Genomic DNA, 26,885 nt, shown 5'->3' on the forward strand with positions numbered 1-26,885 from the left:
ACACTTTTATTGATTATTTTGCATATGACATCATACATACCAAGTACCAGTGACTCCATAAGACAAAAGTTTGTTTCATCCATATATTTACAGAATTGGATTAAGGAAGAAGAATCCAAGAATAAAGCTGATTTACGAGAGTTTCTACAACGTCGCACAATGCAACAAATTGTCGTACAACCAGAAATAGAACAAGATTCTTCACCATCCCATATTATATGATATATCTATTCAAAAACTGTTCAACTGCAGTATCCATATTTTACAAACTATTTACATTTCTAAATGTATTAATTACAACAGAAAATATTTATTTGTATTTTGTTTAGCTATATTATATATAGCTATATTTCTTGCATCAGTTGTATGACAGAACCCCACACCCTCCCTGTGGCTTTCGTTGCATATGGAAGTTATTTTCACGAGTGATGCGGTGTATTCTGCTGTACTTTCACGAGCACTGCCTAAAAGTACCATTACTGTTGTTCAAATTTCATTTCACTCGGCAAGTATATACCCCAAGGGGAAAATATCGTACTTCTAAATATTGTTTATTCCAAAAAACGGTACTCATGAAGGGACTACTTTGTTTGCTCTCAGACTTCATTTGCATATGGGTTGTGGAAATACCGATTTTGATTTGAGGGACGAATCAAAATAAACTGCAGTACATATATAATAATTTGAATATGGAAGAGACAATTTTAACATCTCTGGAGACATTGCCCCAATCACCGCTATAATTGAATATTTTTCCTTAAATAACTTGGTTCATATATATGATTTCCTTATTGTCAGTTTTACCACCCAGCACCCCTGAAAATGTCTCAAAGTGTCAAAATAATCTATTTCGGTGTTACATGTAATTTACAAAAGTTGTATGGTGCGTATATTTCACTTTTGAAAAGAAACTACGAACTAAAATATATCCCAATCAGATGTATTTATTCTTGTATATACATTATATGAAAGTAAATAAAGTTGTACTACATGTGGTATGCTGTATCTATCTATTGGTCAGCTAACACATACTTTGTCTGGTTTTAATCTAAAGGTGTGACTGTGGACATTTTGTAACAGACAACCCATAAACACAGAATGGCAGACATGACTTCACCTGTTACAGATTATCCTTGCCCTTCAAAGTCCTTTCCAGCAAAACAAAGTGTCTTTTCTTATTGCAGAACACCAAATGTACTGACCCTGGATGTTCAAAAATGGTCACGGCCAAATCAACAAGTGTGTTGTATTCAAGTTACAGATAATTCGCTACTTACTATGGTTAGCAGTTGTGTGGCAACTTAAAACTTTCTGGTTTTCAAAAGAGACAAGCTCACATCGCATTCCACTTATACAAATAAATATTATCAGTTACCATCGGATTGCCAAAAGTGAAGGTCAGACGGTGTTACATTGGTCATCCTTATTTTGAAGATTTAATTTAGCGCCATGTAGGCAGAAATACAGGGACACAATATTCACTACCATCCAAAACCACTCATGCCTGGAACAATACAGTGAGCGAAAAGAATTGTTCATGAAAAAAATCCCTAAAACACAATGTCAAGCATGGGTTACAATGAAAACAAAAATCTCCCAGTTGTCGGCTTTCAAATGCTCATTTTCTCGCCTTGCGCTTCCATTTTCAAGTTATCACCTTTCAATTGTAACAAAATATTGTTATCTTGTAACTGTTTCATAGCAACATTGTGATAAAGTTTGCCTCTTGATCCATCAATATACAATGGTGCACACGTCTCAGGGTTGGTTTCGTAGATGTTTTTTAGTGCTACTCTGGCTGCCTCTTCTTCAGCTTCAAGTAAAGAAACACCAGGAGCTGTTGAAAATGAAAAATGTACTTATAAATGATCTTTAGTCCCTGTATGGTATTTATAGGCATCTCAGAATTCTGAGGGTCACACTCTTGATACTACAATCATACCGATACATTGAACTATGTATCTGATCTTTGCATGGCTATTTTAATGCGGAAGTTAACTTTGATGAAGACTTGTAATCGATAGTAAATTGGGTATGTCCATCTGGTCAAAAGTTTTCAAAGAAATTGTTTAAATAAAATCACAAAATTTGGTCAGGAAAAATGCTGAGACCCAAAGGGTTATTGTAGTATTTGGTACTGGATACCGCTATGAGCTACAGTTATTAGAATGAACAACATAATATTATGTAGGTAACATTTCAACAATACTGTACTAATCACAAACATGGCTGTCAGATGGCCATATTAATTGTCTGTTTGAAAATTGGTTGTGAATGCATTTCAGATAATGTTGCCATGGCAAAAAGTTAATCACCAAGCAGTTATATTTGATGAACCTCAAAACAAAATGACAAAAACATTATGTAAATCGTAAAGAGGTTGTGATAAATTCAGTACATTCAGAAAACACAATGCATGTGTATATTATTTACACTCACCAAATCCTAGAATTTGTTTGTTGCTATAGATACCAACAATATACATAGCAACAAGAGTTGAAGCTCCAGATTGCCTAATTATCCTGCAATACAAAGTAATTTTATAGTTATTCAATTGGAATAGAAACAAGCAGTCTGTCGGCTGAGATAGCTTCACTGTTAGTAAGGCACATAGCCTGTCAGCTGAGATGGCTTCACTGTTAGCAATGCACATATCAACAAGCAGTCTGTCGGCTGAGATAGCTTAGCTGTTAGCAATGCACATATCAACAAGCAGTCTGTCGGCTGAGATAGCTTAGCTGTTAGCAATGCACATATCAACAAGCAGTCTGTCGGCTGAGATGGCTTAGCTGTTAGCAATGCACATATCAACAAGCAGTCTGTCAGCTGAGATGGCTTAGCTGTTAGCAATGCACATATCAACAAGCAGTCTGTCGGCTGAGATGGCTTAGCTGTTAGCAATGCACATATCAACAAGCAGTCTGTCGGCTGAGATGGCTTAGCTGTTAGCAATGCACATATCAACAAGCAGTCTGTCAGCTGAGATGGCTTAGCTGTTAGCAATGCACATATCAACAAGCAGTCTGTCGGCTGAGATGGCTTAGCTGTTAGCAATGCACATATCAACAAGCAGTCTGTCGGCTGAGATAGCTTCACTGTTAGCAATGCACATATCAACAAGCAGTCTGTCGGCTGAGATGGCTTAGCTGTTAGCAATGCACATATCAACAAGCAGTCTGTCGGCTGAGATAGCTTCACTGGTAGCAATGCACATTACAACAAGCAGCCTGTCAGCTGAGATAGCTTCACTGTTAGCAAACAGCCTGTCGGCTGAGATAGCTTCACTGTTAGCAATGCACATTACAACAAACAGCCTGTCGGCTGAGATAGCTTCACTGTTAGCAATGCACATATCAACAAGCAGTCTGTCGGCTGAGATAGCTTCACTGTTAGCAATGCACATTTCAACAAGCAGCCTCTCAGCTGAGATAGCTTCACTGTTAGCAATGCACATAGCCTATCGGCTGAGATAGCTTAGCTGTTAGCAATGCACATAGCCTGTCAGCTGAGATAGCTTAGCTGTTAGCAATGCACATTACAACAAGCAGTCTGTCGGCTGAGATAGCTTAGCTGTTAGCAATGCACATTACAACAAGCAGTCTGTCGGCTGAGATAGCTCCACTGTTAGCAATGCACATTACAACAAGCAGTCTGTCGGCTGAGATAGCTTCACTGTTAGCAATGCACATTTCAACAAGCAGCCTCTCAGCTGAGATAGCTTCACTGTTAGCAATGCACATAGCCTATCGGCTGAGATAGCTTAGCTGTTAGCAATGCACATAGCCTGTCAGCTGAGATAGCTTAGCTGTTAGCAATGCACATTACAACAAGCAGTCTGTCGGCTGAGATAGCTTAGCTGTTAGCAATGCACATTACAACAAGCAGTCTGTCGGCTGAGATAGCTCCACTGTTAGCAATGCACATTACAACAAGCAGTCTGTCGGCTGAGATAGCTTCACTGTTAGCAATGCACATTTCAACAAGCAGCCTCTCAGCTGAGATAGCTTCACTGTTAGCAATGCACATAGCCTATCGGCTGAGATAGCTTAGCTGTTAGCAATGCACATAGCCTGTCAGCTGAGATAGCTTAGCTGTTAGCAATGCACATTACAACAAGCAGTCTGTCGGCTGAGATAGCTTAGCTGTTAGCAATGCACATTACAACAAGCAGTCTGTCGGCTGAGATAGCTCCACTGTTAGCAATGCACATTACAACAAGCAGTCTGTCGGCTGAGATAGCTCCACTGTTAGCAATGCACATTACAACAAGCAGTCTGTCGGCTGAGATAGCTTCACTGTTAGCAATGCACATAGCCTGTCAGCTGAGATAGCTTAGCTGTTAGCAATGCACATTACAACAAGCAGTCTGTCGGCTGAGATAGCTCCACTGTTAGCAATGCACATTACAACATAGCCTGTCGGCTGAGATAGCTTCACTGTTAGCAATGCACATAGCCTGTCAGCTGAGATAGCTTAGCTGTTAGCAATGCACATTACAACAAGCAGTCTGTCGGCTGAGATAGCTTAGCTGTTAGCAATGCACATTACAACAAGCAGTCTGTCGGCTGAGATAGCTCCACTGTTAGCAATGCACATTACAACAAGCAGTCTGTCGGCTGAGATAGCTTCACTGTTAGCAATGCACATAGCCTGTCAGCTGAGATAGCTTAGCTGTTAGCAATGCACATTACAACAAGCAGTCTGTCGGCTGAGATAGCTCCACTGTTAGCAATGCACATTACAACAAGCAGTCTGTCGGCTGAGATAGCTTCACTGTTAGCAATGCACATAGCCTGTCAGCTGAGATAGCTTCACTGTTAGCAATGCACATAGCCTGTCAGCTGAGATAGCTTCACTGTTAGCAATGCACACAGTCTGTCGGCTGAGATAGTTCCACTGTTAGCAATGCACATAGCCTATCAGCTGAGATAGCTTAGCTGTTAGCAATGCACATAGCCTGTCGGCTGAGATAGCTTAGCTGTTAGCAATGCACATAGCCTGTCAGCTGAGATAGCTTCACTGTTAGCAAGGCACATAGCCTGTCGGCTGAGATAGCTTCGCTGTTAGCAATGCACATAGCCTGTCGGCTGAGATAGCTTAGCTGTTAGCAATGCACATAGCCTGTCGGCTGAGATAGCTCCGCTGTAAGCAATGCACATAGCCTGTCAGCTGAGATAGCTTCGCTGTTAGCAAGGCACATAGCCTGTCGACTGAGATAGCTTCGCTGTTAGCAATGCACATAGCCTGTCGACTGAGATAGCTTCACTGTTAGCAAGGCACATAGCCTGTCGACTGAGATAGCTTCGCTGTTAGCAAGGCACATAGCCTGTCGGCTGAGATAGCTCCGCTGTAAGCAATGCACATAGCCTGTCAGCTGAGATAGCTTCACTGTTAGCAATGCACATAGCCTGTCGGCTGAGATAGCTCCGCTGTAAGCAATGCACATAGCCTGTCGGCTGAGATAGCTTCACTGTTAGCAATGCACATAGCCTGTCGACTGAGATAGCTTCGCTGTTAGCAAGGCACATAGCCTGTCGGCTGAGATAGCTTCACTGTTAGCAATGCACATAGCCTGTCGGCTGAGATAGCTCCGCTGTAAGCAATGCACATAGCCTGTCGGCTGAGATAGCTTCGCTGTTAGCAAGGCACATAGCCTGTCGGCTGAGATAGCTTCGCTGTTAGCAAGGCACATAGCCTGTCGGCTGAGATAGCTTAGCTGTTAGCAATGCACATAGCCTGTCGGCTGAGATAGCTTAGCTGTTAGCAATGCACATAGCCTGTCGGCTGAGATAGCTTCGCTGTTAGCAAGGCACATAGCCTGTCGGCTGAGATAGCTTCACTGTTAGCAAGGCACATAGCCTGTCGGCTGAGATAGCTTCACTGTTAGCAATGCACATAGCCTGTCAGCTGAGATAGCTTCACTGTTAGCAATGCACATAGCCTGTCGGCTGAGATAGCTTCGCTGTTAGCAAGGCACATAGCCTGTCGGCTGAGATAGCTTCGCTGTTAGCAATGCACATAGCCTGTCGGCTGAGATAGCTTCGCTGTTAGCAATGCACATAGCCTGTCGGCTGAGATAGCTCCGCTGTTAGCAATGCACATAGCCTGTCGGCTGAGATAGCTTAGCTGTTAGCAATGCACATAGCCTGTCGGCTGAGATAGCTTCGCTGTTAGCAATGCACACAGTCTGTCGGCTGAGATAGCTTAGCTGTTAGCAATGCACACAGTCTGTCGGCTGAGATAGCTTAGCTGTTAGCAATGCACATAGCCTGTCGGCTGAGATAGCTTCGCTGTTAGCAATGCACACAGTCTGTCGGCTGAGATAGCTCTGCTGTTAGCAATGCACATAGCCTGTCGGCTGAGATAGCTTAGCTGTTAGCAATGCACATAGCCTGTCGGCTGAGATAGCTCCGCTGTAAGCAAGGCACATAGCCTGTCGGCTGAGATAGCTTCACTGTTAGCAAGGCACATAGCCTATCGGCTGAGATAGCTTAGCTGTTAGCAATGCACATAGCCTGTCGGCTGAGATAGCTTCACTGTTAGCAATGCACATAGCCTGTCGGCTGAGATAGCTTCGCTGTTAGCAATGCACACAGTCTGTCGGCTGAGATAGCTTAGCTGTTAGCAATGCACACAGTCTGTCGGCTGAGATAGCTTAGCTGTTAGCAATGCACATAGCCTGTCGGCTGAGATAGCTTAGCTGTTAGCAATGCACATAGCCTGTCGGCTGAGATAGCTTCGCTGTTAGCAATGCACACAGTCTGTCGGCTGAGATAGCTCTGCTGTTAGCAATGCACATAGCCTGTCAGCTGAGATAGCTCTGCTGTTAGCAAAGCACATAGCCTGTCGGCTGAGATAGCTCTGCTGTTAGCAATGCACACAGTCTGTCGGCTGAGATAGCTTAGCTGTTAGCAATGCACATAGCCTGTCGGCTGAGATAGCTTAGCTGTTAGCAATGCACATAGCCTATCGGCTGAGATAGCTTCACTGTTAGCAATGCACATAGCCTGTCGGCTGAGATAGCTCCGCTGTAAGCAATGCACATAGCCTGTCAGCTGAGATAGCTTCACTGTTAGCAATGCACATAGCCTGTCGACTGAGATAGCTTCGCTGTTAGCAATGCACATAGCCTGTCGGCTGAGATAGCTTCGCTGTTAGCAAGGCACATAGCCTGTCGGCTGAGATAGCTTCGCTGTTAGCAAGGCACATAGCCTGTCGGCTGAGATAGCTTAGCTGTTAGCAATGCACATAGCCTGTCGGCTGAGATAGCTTCACTGTTAGCAAGGCACATAGCCTGTCAGCTGAGATAGCTTCACTGTTAGCAATGCACATAGCCTGTCGACTGAGATAGCTTCGCTGTTAGCAATGCACATAGCCTGTCGGCTGAGATAGCTTCGCTGTTAGCAAGGCACATAGCCTGTCGGCTGAGATAGCTTCGCTGTTAGCAAGGCACATAGCCTGTCGGCTGAGATAGCTTAGCTGTTAGCAATGCACATAGCCTGTCGGCTGAGATAGCTTCGCTGTTAGCAATGCACATAGCCTGTCGGCTGAGATAGCTTCGCTGTTAGCAATGCACATAGCCTGTCGGCTGAGATAGCTTAGCTGTTAGCAAGGCACATAGCCTGTCGGCTGAGATAGCTTCGCTGTTAGCAAGGCACATAGCCTGTCGGCTGAGATAGCTTAGCTGTTAGCAATGCACATAGCCTGTCGACTGAGATAGCTTCGCTGTTAGCAAGGCACATAGCCTGTCAGCTGAGATAGCTTCACTGTTAGCAATGCACATAGCCTGTCGGCTGAGATAGCTCTGCTGTTAGCAATGCACACAGTCTGTCGGCTGAGATAGCTTAGCTGTTAGCAATGCACATAGCCTGTCGGCTGAGATAGCTTAGCTGTTAGCAATGCACATAGCCTATCGGCTGAGATAGCTTCACTGTTAGCAATGCACATAGCCTGTCGGCTGAGATAGCTCCGCTGTAAGCAATGCACATAGCCTGTCAGCTGAGATAGCTTCACTGTTAGCAATGCACATAGCCTGTCGACTGAGATAGCTTCGCTGTTAGCAATGCACATAGCCTGTCGGCTGAGATAGCTTCGCTGTTAGCAAGGCACATAGCCTGTCGGCTGAGATAGCTTCGCTGTTAGCAAGGCACATAGCCTGTCGGCTGAGATAGCTTAGCTGTTAGCAATGCACATAGCCTGTCGGCTGAGATAGCTTCACTGTTAGCAAGGCACATAGCCTGTCAGCTGAGATAGCTTCACTGTTAGCAATGCACATAGCCTGTCGACTGAGATAGCTTCGCTGTTAGCAATGCACATAGCCTGTCGGCTGAGATAGCTTCGCTGTTAGCAAGGCACATAGCCTGTCGGCTGAGATAGCTTCGCTGTTAGCAAGGCACATAGCCTGTCGGCTGAGATAGCTTAGCTGTTAGCAATGCACATAGCCTGTCGGCTGAGATAGCTTCGCTGTTAGCAATGCACATAGCCTGTCGGCTGAGATAGCTTCGCTGTTAGCAATGCACATAGCCTGTCGGCTGAGATAGCTTAGCTGTTAGCAATGCACATAGCCTATCGGCTGAGATAGCTTCACTGTTAGCAATGCACATAGCCTGTCGGCTGAGATAGCTCCGCTGTAAGCAATGCACATAGCCTGTCAGCTGAGATAGCTTCACTGTTAGCAATGCACATAGCCTGTCGACTGAGATAGCTTCGCTGTTAGCAATGCACATAGCCTGTCGGCTGAGATAGCTTCGCTGTTAGCAAGGCACATAGCCTGTCGGCTGAGATAGCTTCGCTGTTAGCAAGGCACATAGCCTGTCGGCTGAGATAGCTTAGCTGTTAGCAATGCACATAGCCTGTCGGCTGAGATAGCTTCACTGTTAGCAAGGCACATAGCCTGTCAGCTGAGATAGCTTCACTGTTAGCAATGCACATAGCCTGTCGACTGAGATAGCTTCGCTGTTAGCAATGCACATAGCCTGTCGGCTGAGATAGCTTCGCTGTTAGCAAGGCACATAGCCTGTCGGCTGAGATAGCTTCGCTGTTAGCAAGGCACATAGCCTGTCGGCTGAGATAGCTTAGCTGTTAGCAATGCACATAGCCTGTCGGCTGAGATAGCTTCGCTGTTAGCAATGCACATAGCCTGTCGGCTGAGATAGCTTCGCTGTTAGCAATGCACATAGCCTGTCGGCTGAGATAGCTTAGCTGTTAGCAAGGCACATAGCCTGTCGGCTGAGATAGCTTCGCTGTTAGCAAGGCACATAGCCTGTCGGCTGAGATAGCTTCGCTGTTAGCAAGGCACATAGCCTGTCGGCTGAGATAGCTTAGCTGTTAGCAATGCACATAGCCTGTCGGCTGAGATAGCTTCACTGTTAGCAATGCACATAGCCTGTCAGCTGAGATAGCTTCACTGTTAGCAATGCACATAGCCTGTCGACTGAGATAGCTTCGCTGTTAGCAAGGCACATAGCCTGTCGGCTGAGATAGCTTCGCTGTTAGCAAGGCACATAGCCTGTCGGCTGAGATAGCTTAGCTGTTAGCAATGCACATAGCCTGTCGGCTGAGATAGCTTCGCTGTTAGCAATGCACATAGCCTGTCGGCTGAGATAGCTTAGCTGTTAGCAAGGCACATAGCCTGTCGGCTGAGATAGCTTCGCTGTTAGCAAGGCACATAGCCTGTCGGCTGAGATAGCTTAGCTGTTAGCAATGCACATAGCCTGTCGGCTGAGATAGCTTCGCTGTTAGCAATGCACATAGCCTGTCGGCTGAGATAGCTTCGCTGTTAGCAAGGCACATAGCCTGTCGGCTGAGATAGCTTCGCTGTTAGCAATGCACATAGCCTGTCGGCTGAGATAGCTTCGCTGTTAGCAAGGCACATAGCCTGTCGGCTGAGATAGCTTAGCTGTTAGCAAGGCACATAGCCTGTCGGCTGAGATAGCTTCACTGTTAGCAATGCACATAGCCTGTCGGCTGAGATAGCTTCACTGTTAGCAATGCACATTTCAATTAAAGAACTGAAGATATCATTAGAAAATGAACAATATGTATAGTATCAATGCAATGGGACTTGCTGTTTTTCACCATAAATGACATAAATAATCATCAAAATTAGATAATTGAAGATATCGTCATGAAATGAACAAATTTGAGAGTGGTCCACATGTAGTACCTATATATGTATTATCAAAGCAACTGGACTTGCGATTTTTAACAAGAAGTCGAAAATATCACTTTTTACCAAAAATGACAAAAATATTCACCAAAATTAGAAAATTGAAGATATTATTACAAAATGAACAAATCTGAGAGAGGTCTACATGTAGTACCTATATATGTAATATCAAAGCAATTGGACTTGCGGTTTTTAACAAGAAGTCGAAAATATCACTTTTTACCAAAAATAACAAAAATATTCACCAAAATTAGAGAATTAAAGATATCATTACAAAATGAACAAATCTGAGAGAGGTCTACATGTAGTACCTATATATGTAATATCACAGCAATTGGACTTGCGGTTTATAACAAGAAGTCGAAAATATCACTTTTTACCAAAAATGACAAAAATATTCACTAAAATTAGAGAATTGAAAATATCATCATGAAATGAACAAACCTAAGAGAGGTCTACCCAAGGTACATATACACCAAGTATCGAAGCATTCAGGCTTGTAGTTTTCAAGAAGAAGTCGAAAAGTAAAACATTGACACGGACGAACAATCACTCATATGATAAGCTCCCAATGACAATGCCCTTTAATAAGGACAAGAATATTTGAGCATGAGGAAAGTACCATACTATTATCGGTACTGTGGTTGGTACTGGTAATATGCTGCAGGCAATGTTGCTTTCAGGAAGCCAGTAGATTGATTTGCAGCATTTCTTAGAACACAGCTGTCAGCCAATTAACTGACGATTTTCTTGGTTAGATGTACAAAACATATTCACAGTAAGTCTTCACAATTTATCGCAAACTTTTTCAATTCATTTAAAAATAATTATTTTATTACCTTGATTCGGGTAATTCTTGTTTCTGTGTTTCTAAATAATCAGACAGTCTTTTCATCGGGTCTAAGATATCCCAAAATCTGTTAATGTCTTTCCCAATCAATTGTGCAAGGATGAAATCTCGAACAAAAATACCTGTTCTGTCGGCTCCCTAAAAAACAAAAATCATGAATTGGTCTATTATAGCCTACAATACTGTATTTATTCAAAGCTTTCATCCATTGGTGGTTTCCTACTATTGTTCTACATGTACAATAGAATATATTAGTATTTTATGATATTATTGCTTACCTTGTCTTGTAATAATGATCCAATAACAGCAAAGAAGGTTTTCTGGATGATTTCTTCTGGGTGTGGGAACTCCTAGAAAATTCGATAACAGTAATTATTCAGCTAAATATGGAATTTTTTTTTTCATACGCACTCATAATCTTTTTTTCCAGTTTATGTTTTATGGAAATATCCAAAAATTTACACCTTAACCATCTGAATTAACAGAGGCGATGCGTAGATCTCGGTGTTAGCATGCCCATTCTCACTGTGTAATCACTGAATGAGAAGCTCTCCACCAGACAAAGACGGATCCTAAAAATGGAGTTTGAAAGTTGTGTATGACAATGAGATATGAGGCACTATTTTATTGTCTAAACAAAACTACAGAAAATTGACAATAAATTATTAATTCTCAATAAGGACTTTGTGTTTTGTTATTTACATGTACCACAATGCCTTGTCATCTCACATATGTCATAGGAATTAAATGGTAATGTACCAGTATGGCGAGTGTTCGAACAGTCAGCATGTACAACAAACTGTCACGTAGGACGTTCAGTATTCTGTCCTTGATTTTATCAATTGTATACTTACTGGATATCTAATGAGATCATAAACACCAAGGTTACGACCAATATGACACGATACTTCAACTTCAGTTAAATAATTTGAAACAGATCTGAAAAAAGAAAATACATCAAATTATTTACACACCAGACAAGTGATTTCAAGTATAAGTTTTCCACAGTTGAAACTTTGTATCAAAATAAGAATACTTTTGTGCATTTGAACTGGGATTTCATCAGAAGTTGTCAAGGGAATATGAGATAAACAATGAGTATTGACAACCACAAACTGTCACGCATTCATTCTCAGTTTATTTCTTAGCAAATTTGGTGAAAACATACCCCCCCCCCAACGAACACATGATTCTACAAGATTTCCGTATTTGCATGTCCAACACTTGCACCCAATCAGAACTGTCCTAGCATATGGCAATGTGCATACAAAGAAATGGCAGGATGTCAAATTGCCAAAGGGGGCACTCAAATTCACCTAATTGAATACAAGCTTTCACAGTAGATTGGTGAGACAATGACTGAATAAACAGACCTTAGTGAATATGCTTTTAACCTGGCTTGGCTCAGGTGTACTAAAAAGATCTAACAAGGTGCACTCTAGTGCAGCTGTATGCAAAAATAGTGGAAACTCACTTTACACCTTCATCTGGGAATTTGGGATACGATGCTCTCAGATACGATTTAATATATTCTGATGAGAAGATAAAACCTGACAAGAAAAAGTTTGATATTAATGAAAAAGCATACAAGAATTAAAATGTAACGTCATTTAATATTCAATAATTTAATAATATTCTTTTCCTGTGTGAAATGTGAGATATGGTTACATGTCAATAATGCTTCATAAAAGTAGCATGTGGCCATTGACAGCAATACCCTTTTTACTTAAACAGACTTTTGTCAATACAGTTTCAAGAAGACGGCAAGTGCAGAGGACAGAGGCAGTTACTAGGTGGATAGGAGAAGTGTTATCTATTACAGTTTAGTAATTGTGGCAATGGTCACTGGAAGGTCATATCGCATATTTCATAAGCTGAAACTTTTGCTAAATTTTTGCATTATTTGGTTACTGTACATGTGACTGAATTGAGAATGACAAAGTTAGATAACATGTAATGTCAAAGTGACATGTGATCTTGAGATGACCTTGACCCTTGAGATGACCCTGACCCAGAATATTTCTCTAGTTATTGTGCATATTAATGAGATTACATGACCATATATGGTCATATGAAATATTAGCCAGACCTCTTGTCCAAAATGAGAGCTCTGTATTTTTATGTGATGCCATGAAAATTTCAGAACTCTGTAAGAAATTGTTCCCAAACCTAATAAAGGCTTTTAATGAAGTAATTTGCATATTTGTAAATATTTTATATAATGAAAGCAAGTGCAGAAATCTTTGAGATTGTCTTCATTTAAATAATCATCCTCATTTTTTTGCACTTTTATGACTGGGGTTTGAATTCAAATGTACCTTTTTCAGCTAGTTCCTCATTGTCTGGTATATTTAATAATGGTATGTTTTCATCCATTCTCAATTCTCTTCTCTTAGCAGCTTCAACTTCTGTGTATTCCCGATGGTTGAATGCCGCCCTCAACGTCTCTACATTGAAATCTTCACTCAATCGCTGACTGAAAGCATACAGTTCACTGTCATAGTCCCTGATTAAACAAAAAAAAAGTTAATTTGAGTTTCACTGGTAGAAACAAGTCTTTAGAGGATCAACAAGGGGGTATATTTTCGTAAGCTATAATCAATTGTTTTTTATTTTCTTAATTTTTCATTGTAACATTGGAAGCATGTATCTATCTGTATTAGTTCACAAAATATTACAATTATACATATTATTGAGGTCACATGATACATTAGTTACATCTCTTAACCAATGAGTTAATCTATCTGCAATAGTTCTTTAGAATTATGTGTATTAATGAGAACACATCCATGTACTAAATTTCATCAAAATCATGAGTGGTTCTTGAGATAACAGTAGAACAGACACACAAACCTATATACACACACACACACACACACTATAAACTGTATAGTCTCCCACTGTGTGCTTTGAGTCATTAACACAATTGTTAATCTTTTGGAAATGCATGTAGAAATGTTCATAATTTGAAACAATCACTGTGACCCTGTGTCAAAAACTCAGTGAAATGTTTACTGTGAGTACTAAGCACAAAATTAATTAAAAAAACATTTTTTGTTGAAATTAAACAGGTGTACAGGTAAACAAATGAATACAAAAAATGTTCACATCAAACAATTCAACACTTACCATGGAAGTTCAGTATGTTCAGATCTTGGCACTGGCAGGGGAACTCCGAATTTCCTCTCTGCTTTCTTTTTCAATTTTTCTAAATACCACATATATGGACGATACCATCTTGCAACATGACGCACTTTAGAATCTATGAATATAATAATATAATAATGAATTTTAACAAAAAGGAGAAGAGAATGTGTGGGTGTTGAGTTTTGGGCTTGGATTTTCTGTAAACAAGAAGGTCCATAAGTGTGGTTTCACAACTTCCTCATTCTTTCTACACTCCAGTTCAAATATGTCAACTGACTGCATGACCCCAAAGCATCCAACATTGTTCATAGCATTAATCAAATATATATATTTAATAGCTATGGTTTTCTTGCAGATTGTAGATGCAGTTGGGATGATTTTGCTTTTGCTTTGAAGGAGGTTGTTTATAAATACAAAAATAATCCAGTCAAGTCAATGTCATGCTTATACTAACACATACAAATGAATGGAGTCAATTTAATTAGCTAGAGAGACACATCACTCTATTTTGTTACTATGACGCTTCAGTCAGTCACAAATTTGAACAGTCACCGCGCATTTTCGTTCTATGTGTAACTTCCACTTGTGCTAAGTTTATAATAATTTATAAATTACCTGGCTTTGTTGACTTATGCAGAGTTCGTATTTTGTCAATAGATTGAAATCAATATAATTATCACAGAGATTGATTCAGTTTCTATTATAGTAATGTCTGATTAATTTAAAAATATATATATAACTACCACTGTATTCAACATCTGTCAGATTTTGCCACATAATTCATTGACTTAATGTGGGGGAAGGGGGTTTACTCCCCAGCCAGTTGAAAACCTGGATCCTAAAAGATCCAAATTGAGGGCGCTTTTTTGCTAAAAAAAAATAGCGTCTTTGTGGAAATGGTCGAACATTTTAAAATTGGAAGTCAAAAAGATCGGCTCGATCGTGAAAATATGGGTCAAAACATCGGCGCATCCTAGTACACTTTAACTATGAGAGCTCCACGGACTTTATGTAATAGCTCCATGGATTGTGGATTGACCTGCCCTCGTCAAATTCTGATCCCGTTTTGTGTAAATCCCGGACATATCAGCATCACCAGTCTGTGTTCGGAAAATGTATATTACTAACCTGTGAGAAATGGGTTCGAGGTCCTGAGAATTCCATTTCTTATTTGGCGAACTAAATTAAAAGTCTTGGAACGATATGCACATGTACATGCCACAGTCGCCGCCATTTTGAAAAGTGCGCCCTCGACGATTAATACTAGTACGTTAATTTTGTTTTTATGGGATGTAGAAACGTATTCCGCGGCAATACGAGTACATTTGTTAAAACTTCAATAGTTTTAAGAAATGAGAGTCCTGGACCCCATTTTAAATAAGCAAAACTAATGTACATTTTATCAGTACCGGTATTTCTTTTTTATATGACAATATTAAGTGGCACATGGTGGATATATACCTGGTAGTACCAGTACAACCAGCGAGTCATGATGTCCCAACGCGAAAAATTTACCCTGATTTCAAAAATGGGTTTAAGAACCCCAATAGCTAATTTTGAAAAATTATGAAAATAGAACTTGTGTTTAGGAACTTGGTTTCTCATGTTCTTACCATATCAAGAGGGTTTTTCCTGTAGCATTATGTGAAGTGTACAGAGCTTGTCAATGGATGGTTCTAAAACTACCAGTACTAACATTGGAGATGTACCACAAGTGAAAGATAATAAATTCATTTGAAACAAGACCAGAACATGTAATGTGAGCAACTCATGGATCAAAGGAAGAGATCACAAATGAGCTGTTTTGGATTGATATATGCACAGTAGTTTTATGTGGGGTGAGGTGGGGGTGTACAGTTGGGAGGGTGAAACTAAAATCAAACACATTCCTGCAACCCACTCAAATCCCAATAAATGTACCAGTTGTTTTCTTATTCATGGAAGAATACATAGAACCATGTTTGTTTTTATAAAAAAAGATTTATTGTCATTTATAAGTTTCTTGCTAGTAGGCCTTTAGTTAAAACTATCAATGTCTACAGTACCATTTAAATTATAAACTATGGTCCTTAACTGCCAGGACAAGTATTTTCAAAACCAATTCCATAGTCAGTCGAATAAAATGTCACAAAATTTCCTCAGAATTATTTTTTGTGGCTTGTTCCACTTCTTTTAATGGTTTATGCCAATCAGGGGGAGGTGACGTCCTCATTTCCCATACAGGCTTATGTTTGTTCTTCTCTTCATTTCGTCTTCTTTCATTTTCTAGAAGTGTATCCTGTAAAGTCAAAACAGACATGCTCATTTTCACAACATGAAAATTTAATTTCTTATTACCAGATATGATGTTTGGGTGATCATGGAACAGTGAAAAGATTTTTACTACAGGTGATATTTGTGGTGATCATGAAACAGTGAAAAGGTTATTATTACCACAGGTGTTATTTGTGGTGATCAGGAAACAGGGAAATGATTGTTACTACAGGTGATATTGTGGTGATCATGAAACAGTGAAAAGGTTATTATTACCACAGGTGTTATTTGTGGTGATCAGGAAACAGTGAAATGATTGTTACTACAGGTGATATTTGTGGTGATCATGAAACAGTGAAAAGGTTATTACCACAGGTGTTATTTGTGGTGACCATGAAACAGGGAAATGATTGTTACTACAGGTGATATTTGTAGTGATCATGAAACAGTGAAAAGGTTATTATTACCACAGGTGTTATTTGTGGTGACCATGAAACAGGGAAATGATTGTTACCACATGTGTTATTTGTGGTGATCATGAAACAGTGAAAGGTTTCTTATAACCACAGGTGTTATTTGTGGTTATCATGAAACAATGAAAGGATTATTATTACCACAAGTGATATTTGTGGTGACCATGAAACAGTGAAAGGTTTCTTATTACCACATGAGATATTTTTGGTGACCATGAAACAGTGAAAGGTTTCTTATTACACATGTTTGTGGTGATCATAGACCAGGAAACATAATTTACTGAATAATGTCATTATGGTAATTAGCACATTTGTGTGCAAACATATAATTGAATTAAAGGCCGTTGAGTGGAAACCCCGGAAAACACTAAACCTGTCGAAAAACACTAAACCTGTCGAAAAACACTAAACCTGACAATAAAAACACTAAACCCGAGGTAAAGGGTGTATCATGGGTGTACCATAATCGTCCAGTGAATATTTGATTAAAAGAAAGCGAAAACATGAAACAGAACCCACGACGGCTTAGTTTTTTTCAACAGGTTTAGTCTTTTTCAATAGGTTTAGTGTTTTTCAACTGGTTTAGTGTTTTCCGGGGTTTCCACTCAACGATTAAAGGCAGTAGCATCAAAAAAATATCTCATTTATGAAAATAGCCCTCAAATTTAAAATAGCTTATCGGTACAAACTGCAACAGAAATGGGTTCAGAAATGTTTATTTTTTATAAACAGCTGAATTTATAAAAGTAATCTGAAAATTAGCTGGGAAGCGGGAACATAAATGTAAGTTGGAGATTTCCAAAACAGTCTTGCAACAAAACATCAATCTCAATTAATCTTGAGAGATTAGTATTTCTGTTTTCTGAGTTATGAAATATATATTAAAAATACTGCAATTATTACATGGACAAAATATTTATTTTTACCTTTGCTTCTTTAGATCCAGTATTGTCCCAAATTTTACAAATATTGTAATCTAGTTTAAATTGTTCACAGTTTGGCTTCTTTCCGTACACATAGAAAGAGTGGAGAAAGTTTGCAATTGCTGAAAAATAAAAACACAGTAAAGCTGTTGGGATGTTGATAATAAATAGCTACCAATTAATGACACAATTCACTTTCTCAACAAATCTCAACTAGTTGTCAGTTTCATAAATATATTTACCGTAGGTCCAAAATCTAACTACATTTGAGCTATGATAGTAGCAACCAATTTCTATAATGTTGACACGTATTATCATCACAAGCAACAACTCTGCACTGCTAATGTTTACATAAATGACAGAGATGAGATTAATAACTGAAATAAATGAAAAACTAAAAGATATTCCATCATATAAGACCAAGGGTGGTGGAAAAAGCTTTATCCAGTTCATAAAGATAAATCATGCACGGTGACTCGTATTTACCACAAGAGGATTCATAGCTGCAGTTGACCAAATATCGTTTACTAATGAAAAGCTGTGGATCTATGGCAATAACACTGTGTATGTATCATATGAATGCATTAAATATTACCAGCATGCAGAGCATATGTACAATATATTGTGACAGAGGTACATTACTTGGGGTTTGCAACTCGCATAGTACTGTATGGTGACATCATGTCAAGATCCCATTCAAGTCTCTTCTCGTAGATAGCGAGACTGAGGCTACGACCTTCTGACATGACACATATCAATGTTCAAGGTTTGTAATGAAAAAATAAAACTTTTCTTGTCACTATCGTAGTGAAAACTGTAATACATCGAAAATGTACAGAAAATATAGTTCTCGTAATCCGTCATATCGTGGGCAGCTATTTTGATCCACCTGGACAGTATCCTAGTTATCTCGGGCATGCGCATTCGCATTTTTCTGAGTTGGAATGCTTATGCGAGAGCGAGATTGTGACGGGATCTTGGTATCATGTCACCGTAGTTACAAACCCCAAGTAATGTACCTCTGATTGTGATTATTATTATTTTTTACAAATTAGTCTCAACAAACAGAAATTGGTATAAAGTCAGCTGACATAAACATACAATTTTTTTAATCTTTCTAAATTAATGCTTTGGTAACTAAGACAGCAACAACCATCCCACCCCCAGGTTTTACAATTGGTTGACCCTTAAACATGTGTACCGGTACTACCACTTACATTTGCAATCAGTGTATCTTCGTTGGTATATACTACATGGCCTTATATCCTGTTAGTTGGTGGAAACAGAAGGAGAATAACAACGTGAGGAGAAATGCAAATCAAAAAATGACAATTCTATTGTATATTGGAGAAAAGTTAGAAGAAATTTACAAACCCCTGTCTCGTACACGGAGCCCTCGGCCTCGTTCATGTTCACTCTCGTATCCTCCTAATCTCGTACACTGCGAGAGGTCAGCCCACTTCCGGGTCGACGCGTCAGCAGTGTATCAGTTTCGTTCGCCCAGAAACTTGGAACTGCCGGCGGTTTGAGGATAATAACTGCAATTTTAGGTCTGTTTCCATGGAAATATGTAGTCTGTTAGGTGAGTTAAACATTATGTTGGTACATAATTGGTGAAAATACGAGTGACAGTTATAAACGTGGGTGGTAAATGTCAAAATTGTCTCGACGTTACTCTGGAGCGGACATTCGGAATGAAAGTTATGTTATGATATTTTATGCACCCAGGGTCAGGATCATTGTATACACGTAAAAGACAGTTTACTCTGACTTTAGAGGTATAAACAGATCTGTTTATACCTCCATGCTCTGACCATAGAGGTAATAGTCTTTTAACCGTGGCATTTGCTATCACACAATCCGCCCAAGATGCTTTGAAATTTATCACCGCATTGTCTATTTACTTCTTTTTCTGATTTTGTCATGTGTGAATCCCCGGTTATGGACCTGAACCTAATATTATTATAGGTATTCTCAGTAAGTGCCGAGTAAATGTACCCCCCTCTTCGCGAAATGTGCTGAGTTAAACAACCTGAGCTAACCTAAACTGAGGTGTAAACCCTCTTTCCTCTCTTCTTGGTGACAATAACATAAAGTCATTCATATTTAATGAAGTCATTAAATTAAAATTTATTACTTTACCATATATCATACAAATTAATTTGCCACAAATACAATTTTTGTTTTTGTTTTTATTTTTGCTGTTACTTTTTTAGCTTTTGATAATTCATCATAATATTACCAGCTGACGTCAAATAACTCCTTGCAAAGCTCAGTCGCAGCTGTGCAGTTCTATGAATTGTGTATTTATGCTTTCATGGCTTTTATATATAGTCATTCCCTACATGATGTGATTTATAACATAATATATTTTAGAACTGGACTCTCTACGACAATTTCTTAAGACTCAATATTTAATGCGAGAATGGGTCTTTATTTTACAATGTAACAAATATTATTTGTGTTTATATACACTACATATATGTTTTTGAAACTCTGTATTATTGCTGATTTTTCAAATTTTGCTTCCCTGGGCATCTCTAATAAATAACCTATCTAACCACTTGGCTGAATTCATCAAAAATTCATAGACAATTGGGTGAAAATTGGTTGTTCACTGAATTTTCAAGGATGCAGGTTGTTGATTGGACAGTCAGTAGCCAATGAACAAATCTGAAATTCATGGTGTTTGCAAGCTAACCTGAAGTATTTATTGAATAACATGTTTTTTCATCTTTCTATTGTTGCTTTGATTTTTGCTTCAAAATCTGTGCAGACCCAACTAAGCTAAGAAGCATGGACTAGTATTGTTCAACGTTTGTGCGAATGCAATGACAAATAACTTGATCATCCTTCCGGTATTAATTATAAAGTTAGGAACTTGATTATTGTACAGGAAACAAATCAAGAGTCATAATGGCAAATGTTTTACTTAAAATTTTGATTTTGTCCTATAAAATGATTGCCTTTATAAAAGGTTCATTGCTAATTAATGTTATTTAAATGCATGCATTCAAATTTTGTGTAAATAAACCTTGTATGATATGATATGATATTTTATTTGGAACGTACACAAACAAATGTAAGGCAATGTCCAAAAGAGCAAAAGACATTACTACAAAATAAAACAGATCTAAAATACAAAAAACAAACAAAGCAAAATTGGAAACTATAAACTTGTCACAACTGGAGAGAATATCAATGAATAGATCATCAATACTAAAATTTTGAAAAGTGGCTCATAAATAAAGAGAGCTGAGAGAAATTTATGTCTACATTCTTTGATAATGTTATATTGACAATGAAATAGGTAATGTTTTTCATCTCCAATCTTGTTACAATCGTAGTCTTTCTTCTCTCTTAATCCCTGAATGTCTCCCAGATTCAACTGGTATGAAATGTGCCAATACTCCAAAACTTGTCAGAGCAATCCTGTGGTTTTTATTTGTAATGTCATCTAAATACTTTTCAAAAACATATTTATTAATTATTTTGTATAAATCTAATTTTTTGTTGCCCTGTTTATACATTTCTATGCACAGTATGAGACCCATATCAAGCACATGGAAGTGACAAAACCATGACTGCCACCCGTCTTCAAATTACCTTTACTCATGTATAGAAACATTGCCATTGTGTTGAGTTGTTTACCAACAATAGTACTTCTGTGCTACTAGGTTTGGTGGGGTTTCACTAATAATGGGTGTGGCTGGCAACTTGGCATAATAGCACAATATAAACAAATTCGGCAAATCATTCACACAATGCAAAATTTGTATTTTCACTAATTCTGTTCATTCCTTTGGTTTTCAGACTGTCTGACTGTGGTGTTACTTTTTACTTTAATCTAAGCATGGCATTGCCATGGTGGTATGGATCCAGTGTATATTAGTTTTTTAGAGGAAGAAGTCACACATGAAACAGACAACACTATCGTAGAAGAGACATTTAACTTAGATTCTTTTGACGTGTTGGTATCATATGATACTGACATTGAGCAGTGGAGAAGATATCAGAAACGAAACAGTACATCTGAAGAAAATATTGTGAGAAGTGAACAAACAGAAAAACAATTCAAACAATTTTATGAATTTCAGCTTTCAAAAGCAGAAGACTGTCTTGAAGCTAACCACCGTAACAATCAAGTAGCAACTCGAAAACAAAACTTTGATTCAACATTTGACCCGAAAAACATTGAGGTCAAAGGTCATATGTCCGAGATAAGCTACCACTCAGATGCAGAGTCTGTAGTCAGTGGGAGTGGTGTTCTAGGTTTTGGTGGTGACTTTGGTGTGCATGGTGGGGAGGTGATTAAGGGTAGGGGTTCTCCTGCAAGTATTACTAGTAATGGTAGTAGTATTTTAAGTGGTGCCAGCTATAGTTTCTCAAACTACAACCATCCTGGAACGCATGATACAAGCTTTTTTCCACAACGAGATCTGCACCATTTAGCAGATCAGATCAAAAACTCCCCAGAAAATGTGAAACTGTGCTCCAGTAACACAACTGGGAATGGTGACGGAATAGGTGTTGGGAATCTAGGTACCGAGGTGAGGAGAGCAAGTCGTGATAGCGCTTTGTTTCAACCTATTCGCTCACCAATAGAAGAAGAAGAGGAGGTGTTAGGGGATATTATTATAGATGGTGAACCGGTGGAACAGGTCATAGCTAGAGACATTAACAGTACTGAAGAGTCATCTATAGAACCACAGCAACAAAGTGTTGAAGAACTCACACAAGAGTTGAGCGATCTAGAAAAAGAAATTAAAAGACTTGTAGTAGACATTTATTCTGAGAAAAAAGTTGGGCTTTCTTCAGGAACATTGGAGACTGAGACTATTAGCAGTGAAAACAGTAAGGTGGAAACTTTAGTGAAACCAGTAGATAACTCATCCAGTGGTGAAACAAACAAAGGTAAGTGTTGTGAGAAAAAAATGATGTAATCAACACCTTACATGTATGCCACAAGTGCATTTCCAGTATAAGTGCAGGCAAAGTACATATTGCATGTAACTGTGTCGACTATGGTCTACTTTCGCTCAGAGTCAGAGAACTGATTTTGACCCAAAGTCTTGTTTTTAATCCCTAGATGATATGCGTGTTAAGAAAGGTCTTGAGGTTAAAACTAAATTCCCTAACAGCAACCCAATACCCGGTACTCTGTGAATAGGTATATGCTGAGTTAAATGTAAACCAATGTGATGTATGAACTGAATGCAGATTTAGCCGACAAAATATTTTAAAAAAAGCCATCTAGCCCTGTGTTTGTCAGCACAGGTTCCAGACACACACAGTCAGTGTATTCACTACTAATGGTGAAAATACGATATACTATGTCAGTATGTGTCATAGTCTTTCAGACAGTCTATATTTGTAATGCTACAAGCCAAAATGATGAAAGGAATAGCGACAAAAATTAACTTCTAAACTTTACAGTATTTGGAATATGTAAAATGATTACTGGTTTATAGTCTAGCTTGCTTTTCTTTCTTTCAATTCTGGCCTTTATGCATTAGACTGGCTATGTCTGGTCTCAGTCCTATGTGAGTTCAACTGAGGGTTTATCAGAGCCAAACTCTACTTGAGCCAAATGAGTTGACATATCTTTTTTTGCTGGCTCAAGTTGGCTCAGGCTGTTGGGCTCTGATAAATTGCTGTTGTGAATGAGGTACGTGCAATCATGTCATTGTATCAAACAACTAAAGTAAAAATAGAATCTTCCCAAAATCAAGTTGAGTCAGCTTGTTGTTCCTAGGAGGTTAATTGGTCTACAGGGGAAAAAAAATGTAGTATAAATGTTTTAAGATCACTATATGAATGTAAGATTTTTGGTTCCACCAATGATGAGCCAGTGAATCAGTGCAAATTATTGTGTCATAACAATTTGTTATGTGTCAGTAGCATGTCATATCTGCTTAGAAGGTACACTTAAAAAGCTGCATGTGTAAAGGCGAGTTGATTTTATTGATTTGATTTACTCAATTTGTATCGAAACAATTATTTGTGAACAGTTAAATTCTGATTGATTAGAGGAAAAATACTAAAAACGCCAGAGGGGAAAATGGAATATTCCAATATTCCTGCAGAGATTAATAACCAGCACAGCAAACAATGACACCTCTTTGTATCAGAATAATAAATGCTGGTTTTGCCCTGTACATATAAATAATGTATAGAACAGGTTCTTAAAATAGAATAGAACCCGGAACTAGTCTGTGTGTCATTTATATGTGTGGTTGATGTTAAATTCTGCTAATTTTATTTGTAATCGAGTTATTACAAGGTATGAATGTTTGTATTTTATATAAATACATTTTTTTTAAATATTTCTTGACATATGGTTTGCAGGCTGCTAACCCAAGTACACAGTGTTCTGCAATGTACGTTTGTCGTGAAAATTTATGGTTGTAAATTTAGGATTATTAATGCTTTGAACTGTGTGGTATTTATACTTCAGTGACTGTGTGTGATACATGTATGTCTAGGTGATTGTTACAACAAAGATGACGAGAATCAGTGACACATATGAAATGTGTCAAGCTTATACAAATCACCTACCCGTATTCACAAACATCCCACAACTGGATGATGAATCTAAAACCTGGGTATCTATATTTAAACTTATGCTTGCAACACTCAAATAGAATGTAAAGAAAGCCAAGGTTATTTATTCCCCCACAATGATGTTCACTATATGCATTCACTTGTTATTGCTAAACTGTGCTCTGCTGAAACATCAGAGCTATTTTGACCATCAGGTCACTTGTTAAAAGAGCTGATGCTGTAGATGGTGAAAATAACATTTAAGACATGTCATGATGCTATATATACATGTAGTTGATTGAAAGATCCGAAAAATATTACAATTTATGAAATGGGCTTGATTTGGGACTGAAAATAAATTAGTCTATAAACACTTTTTATCTGATATTTAATTCGCTGGCATTCAAAACATTTTTTTGTGAAAATAATTCAAGTGTTGAGATTAGTCTTTATTTGAAATGTTGATACAACAATCAATCTAAATTAGATATTTTAATTTTTTGCATAAATTACTCTTTCATGTACGTTTTACCCTCCTAGTTCCATTGTTCCGTTTAGAATATCATAAATTACAGACATCATTTTGATACATTGATTCATAACATTTATGTGTAATTCTTGAAAAAGTTTTTAAACAAAATCAGTTTTTATCGAAAACTGCTGTAAATGTCCATCTCACCTATAACACATTGAGTGCCCACAAAGATTGCTCCATGTGTTGTCAACTGCCTTAAATGTCCATCTCACCTGTAACACATTGAGTGCCCACAAAGATTGCTCCATGTGTTGTCAACTGCCTTAAATGTCCATCTCACATGTAACACATTGAGTGCCCACAAAGATTGCTCCATGTGTTGTCAACTGCCTTAAATGTCCATCTCACCTGTAACACATTGAGTGCCCACAAAGATTGCTCCATGTGTTGTCAACTGCCTTAAATGTCCATCTCACGTGTAACACATTGAGTGCCCACAAAGATTGCTCCATGTGTTGTCAACTGCCTTAAATGTCCATCTCACCTGTAACACATTGAGTGCCCAGTAAGATTGCTCCATGTGTTGTCAACTGCCTTAAATGTCCATCTCACCTGTAACACATTGAGTGCCCACAAAGATTGCTCCATGTGTTGTCAACTGCCTTAAATGTCCATCTCACCTGTAACACATTGAGTGCCCACAAAGATTGCTCCATGTGTTGTCAACTGTATATTTATCATTGTGCTTAACTTCATAATTTTATTTTTTTACTTGTTTATTTGGCAAACACATAAAATCAGGATAAATTCATCTAAGATCTGATCACTTTAAAACTATATTGGGAATGCACACATGGTCTTCAATATTTAATGGCGCCATTTTATTTTAGTCAAATTGAAACAAATTGACAAATACTTGAGAATCTCATTTTTATATCAACATTGTGATTTAAATCACTTCAATACTTAATACATGGATGTTTTAACCTTTTATCTGTATTGTTTACAGGAGGTGATAGCAGTACCCATACTCCGGGAGATTGTGATTTATCTATTGATGTATATAGTAACCCTAATATTGACATCACTCAACTAGTGAATTCAGTTATAGCAGGTAACTATGGCAGCAGGTGTTCTCTAAATTGTATTAAATATGGAAAACTTGCATTGAATAGTAACTGCATGACAATTGAAGGATGCCAAATGCATGCATTACCATTAAGTGCAAAATGATTTCTAATGCTGAGAATGTTGCATTGTAGTCAAATGAACTTTTGAGATGATCCCTAATACTAAGTGTGTAGATGTAATATTGAATTAAGCATTGTAGTAAAAATGAACTTGTGAGATGATCCTTAATGCTAAGTGTGTAGATGTAATATTGAATTAAGCATTGTAGTCAAAATGCATTTTTGAGATGATCCCTAATGCTAAGTATGTAATGTAGAATGTAGCGTTGTAGTCAAGATGAACTTGTGAGATGATCCCTAATCCATATATGTAATATTGAATGTAGCGGTGTAGTCAAGATGAACTTGTGAGATGACCCCTAATCCATAGATGTAATATTGAATGTAGCGGTGTAGTCAAGATGAACTTGTGAGATGATCCCTAATCCATACATGTAATATTGAATGTAGCGGTGTAGTCAAGATGAACTTGTGAGATGACCCCTAATCCATAGATGTAATATTGATAAGAGGTTTGATTGTCATTCAGATAACATCCAAATATAATCTGTAACAGTTGTAATACAGCTGATTGGTGCCAATATATTATCACTCTGTAAACCATTAAATGAGTGAAAGATTATGGTCACATACTGTATTAGGAAATAATTGTTTGCTTCCTGTTATTGATTTAAATCAACTTTGGGTGGTCCTAAATATTAGGAAATTTGTCATTTGAAGTGAATGTGTTTTTAAAATTCTACTTTGGGTTGATTACAGTTGATTTATCTTTGTTTTGGGGCTAGAATGCCACATAATTAGTATTGTAAATATATGTACACATGCATATAGCTTGAATATGTCAGCAATTGCTGTTGACCTAC

At 38.4% G+C, this 26,885-nt stretch overlaps 4 protein-coding genes across 5 annotated transcripts in view; 2 read left to right on the forward strand and 2 right to left on the reverse strand.

The window, feature by feature from the left end:
* LOC102801923 (two pore channel protein 1-like) overlaps positions 1 to 1,005 on the forward strand; it is a 111,154-nt gene extending 110,149 nt beyond the window's left edge. The window contains exon 22 of the mRNA XM_006813136.3: positions 94 to 1,005. Within this exon, the coding sequence (XP_006813199.2) occupies positions 94 to 222 (129 nt within the window). The 3' untranslated portion in view covers positions 223 to 1,005. The remainder of the gene's footprint in view (positions 1 to 93) is intronic.
* LOC100377216 (large ribosomal subunit protein mL44-like) lies at positions 925 to 15,420 on the reverse strand. The gene is made up of 9 exons (XM_002732054.4): positions 15,294 to 15,420; positions 14,148 to 14,280; positions 13,337 to 13,524; positions 12,493 to 12,568; positions 11,873 to 11,957; positions 11,297 to 11,368; positions 11,008 to 11,156; positions 2,440 to 2,522; positions 925 to 1,837 (listed from the first exon to the last, which is right to left on the reverse strand). The coding sequence occupies exons 1-9, from the start codon at positions 15,397 to 15,399 to the stop codon at positions 1,611 to 1,613; spliced, it is 1,119 nt and encodes a 372-aa protein (XP_002732100.2). The 5' UTR covers positions 15,400 to 15,420; the 3' UTR covers positions 925 to 1,610.
* A 723-nt stretch (positions 15,421 to 16,143) lies between these two features.
* LOC102800759 (synaptic plasticity regulator PANTS-like) lies at positions 16,144 to 19,278 on the reverse strand. The gene is made up of 4 exons (XM_006813131.3): positions 19,189 to 19,278; positions 19,032 to 19,080; positions 17,818 to 17,936; positions 16,144 to 16,443 (listed from the first exon to the last, which is right to left on the reverse strand). The coding sequence occupies exons 1-4, from the start codon at positions 19,222 to 19,224 to the stop codon at positions 16,291 to 16,293; spliced, it is 357 nt and encodes a 118-aa protein (XP_006813194.2). The 5' UTR covers positions 19,225 to 19,278; the 3' UTR covers positions 16,144 to 16,290.
* LOC100377065 (uncharacterized) overlaps positions 19,262 to 26,885 on the forward strand; it is a 38,065-nt gene continuing 30,441 nt past the window's right edge. For both annotated transcript variants that reach the window (XM_085491366.1, XM_085491367.1), the window contains exons 1-3: positions 19,262 to 19,396; positions 21,628 to 22,728; positions 25,842 to 25,946. In XM_085491366.1, coding sequence (XP_085347492.1) covers positions 21,687 to 22,728; positions 25,842 to 25,946 — 1,147 coding nt within the window. In that variant the 5' untranslated portion in view covers positions 19,262 to 19,396; positions 21,628 to 21,686. The remainder of the gene's footprint in view (positions 19,397 to 21,627; positions 22,729 to 25,841; positions 25,947 to 26,885) is intronic.

This window comes from Saccoglossus kowalevskii, chromosome 16, assembly GCF_978046115.1.
Source record: "Saccoglossus kowalevskii chromosome 16, keSacKowa6.1, whole genome shotgun sequence".
Classification (NCBI taxonomy): domain Eukaryota; kingdom Metazoa; phylum Hemichordata; class Enteropneusta; family Harrimaniidae; genus Saccoglossus; species Saccoglossus kowalevskii.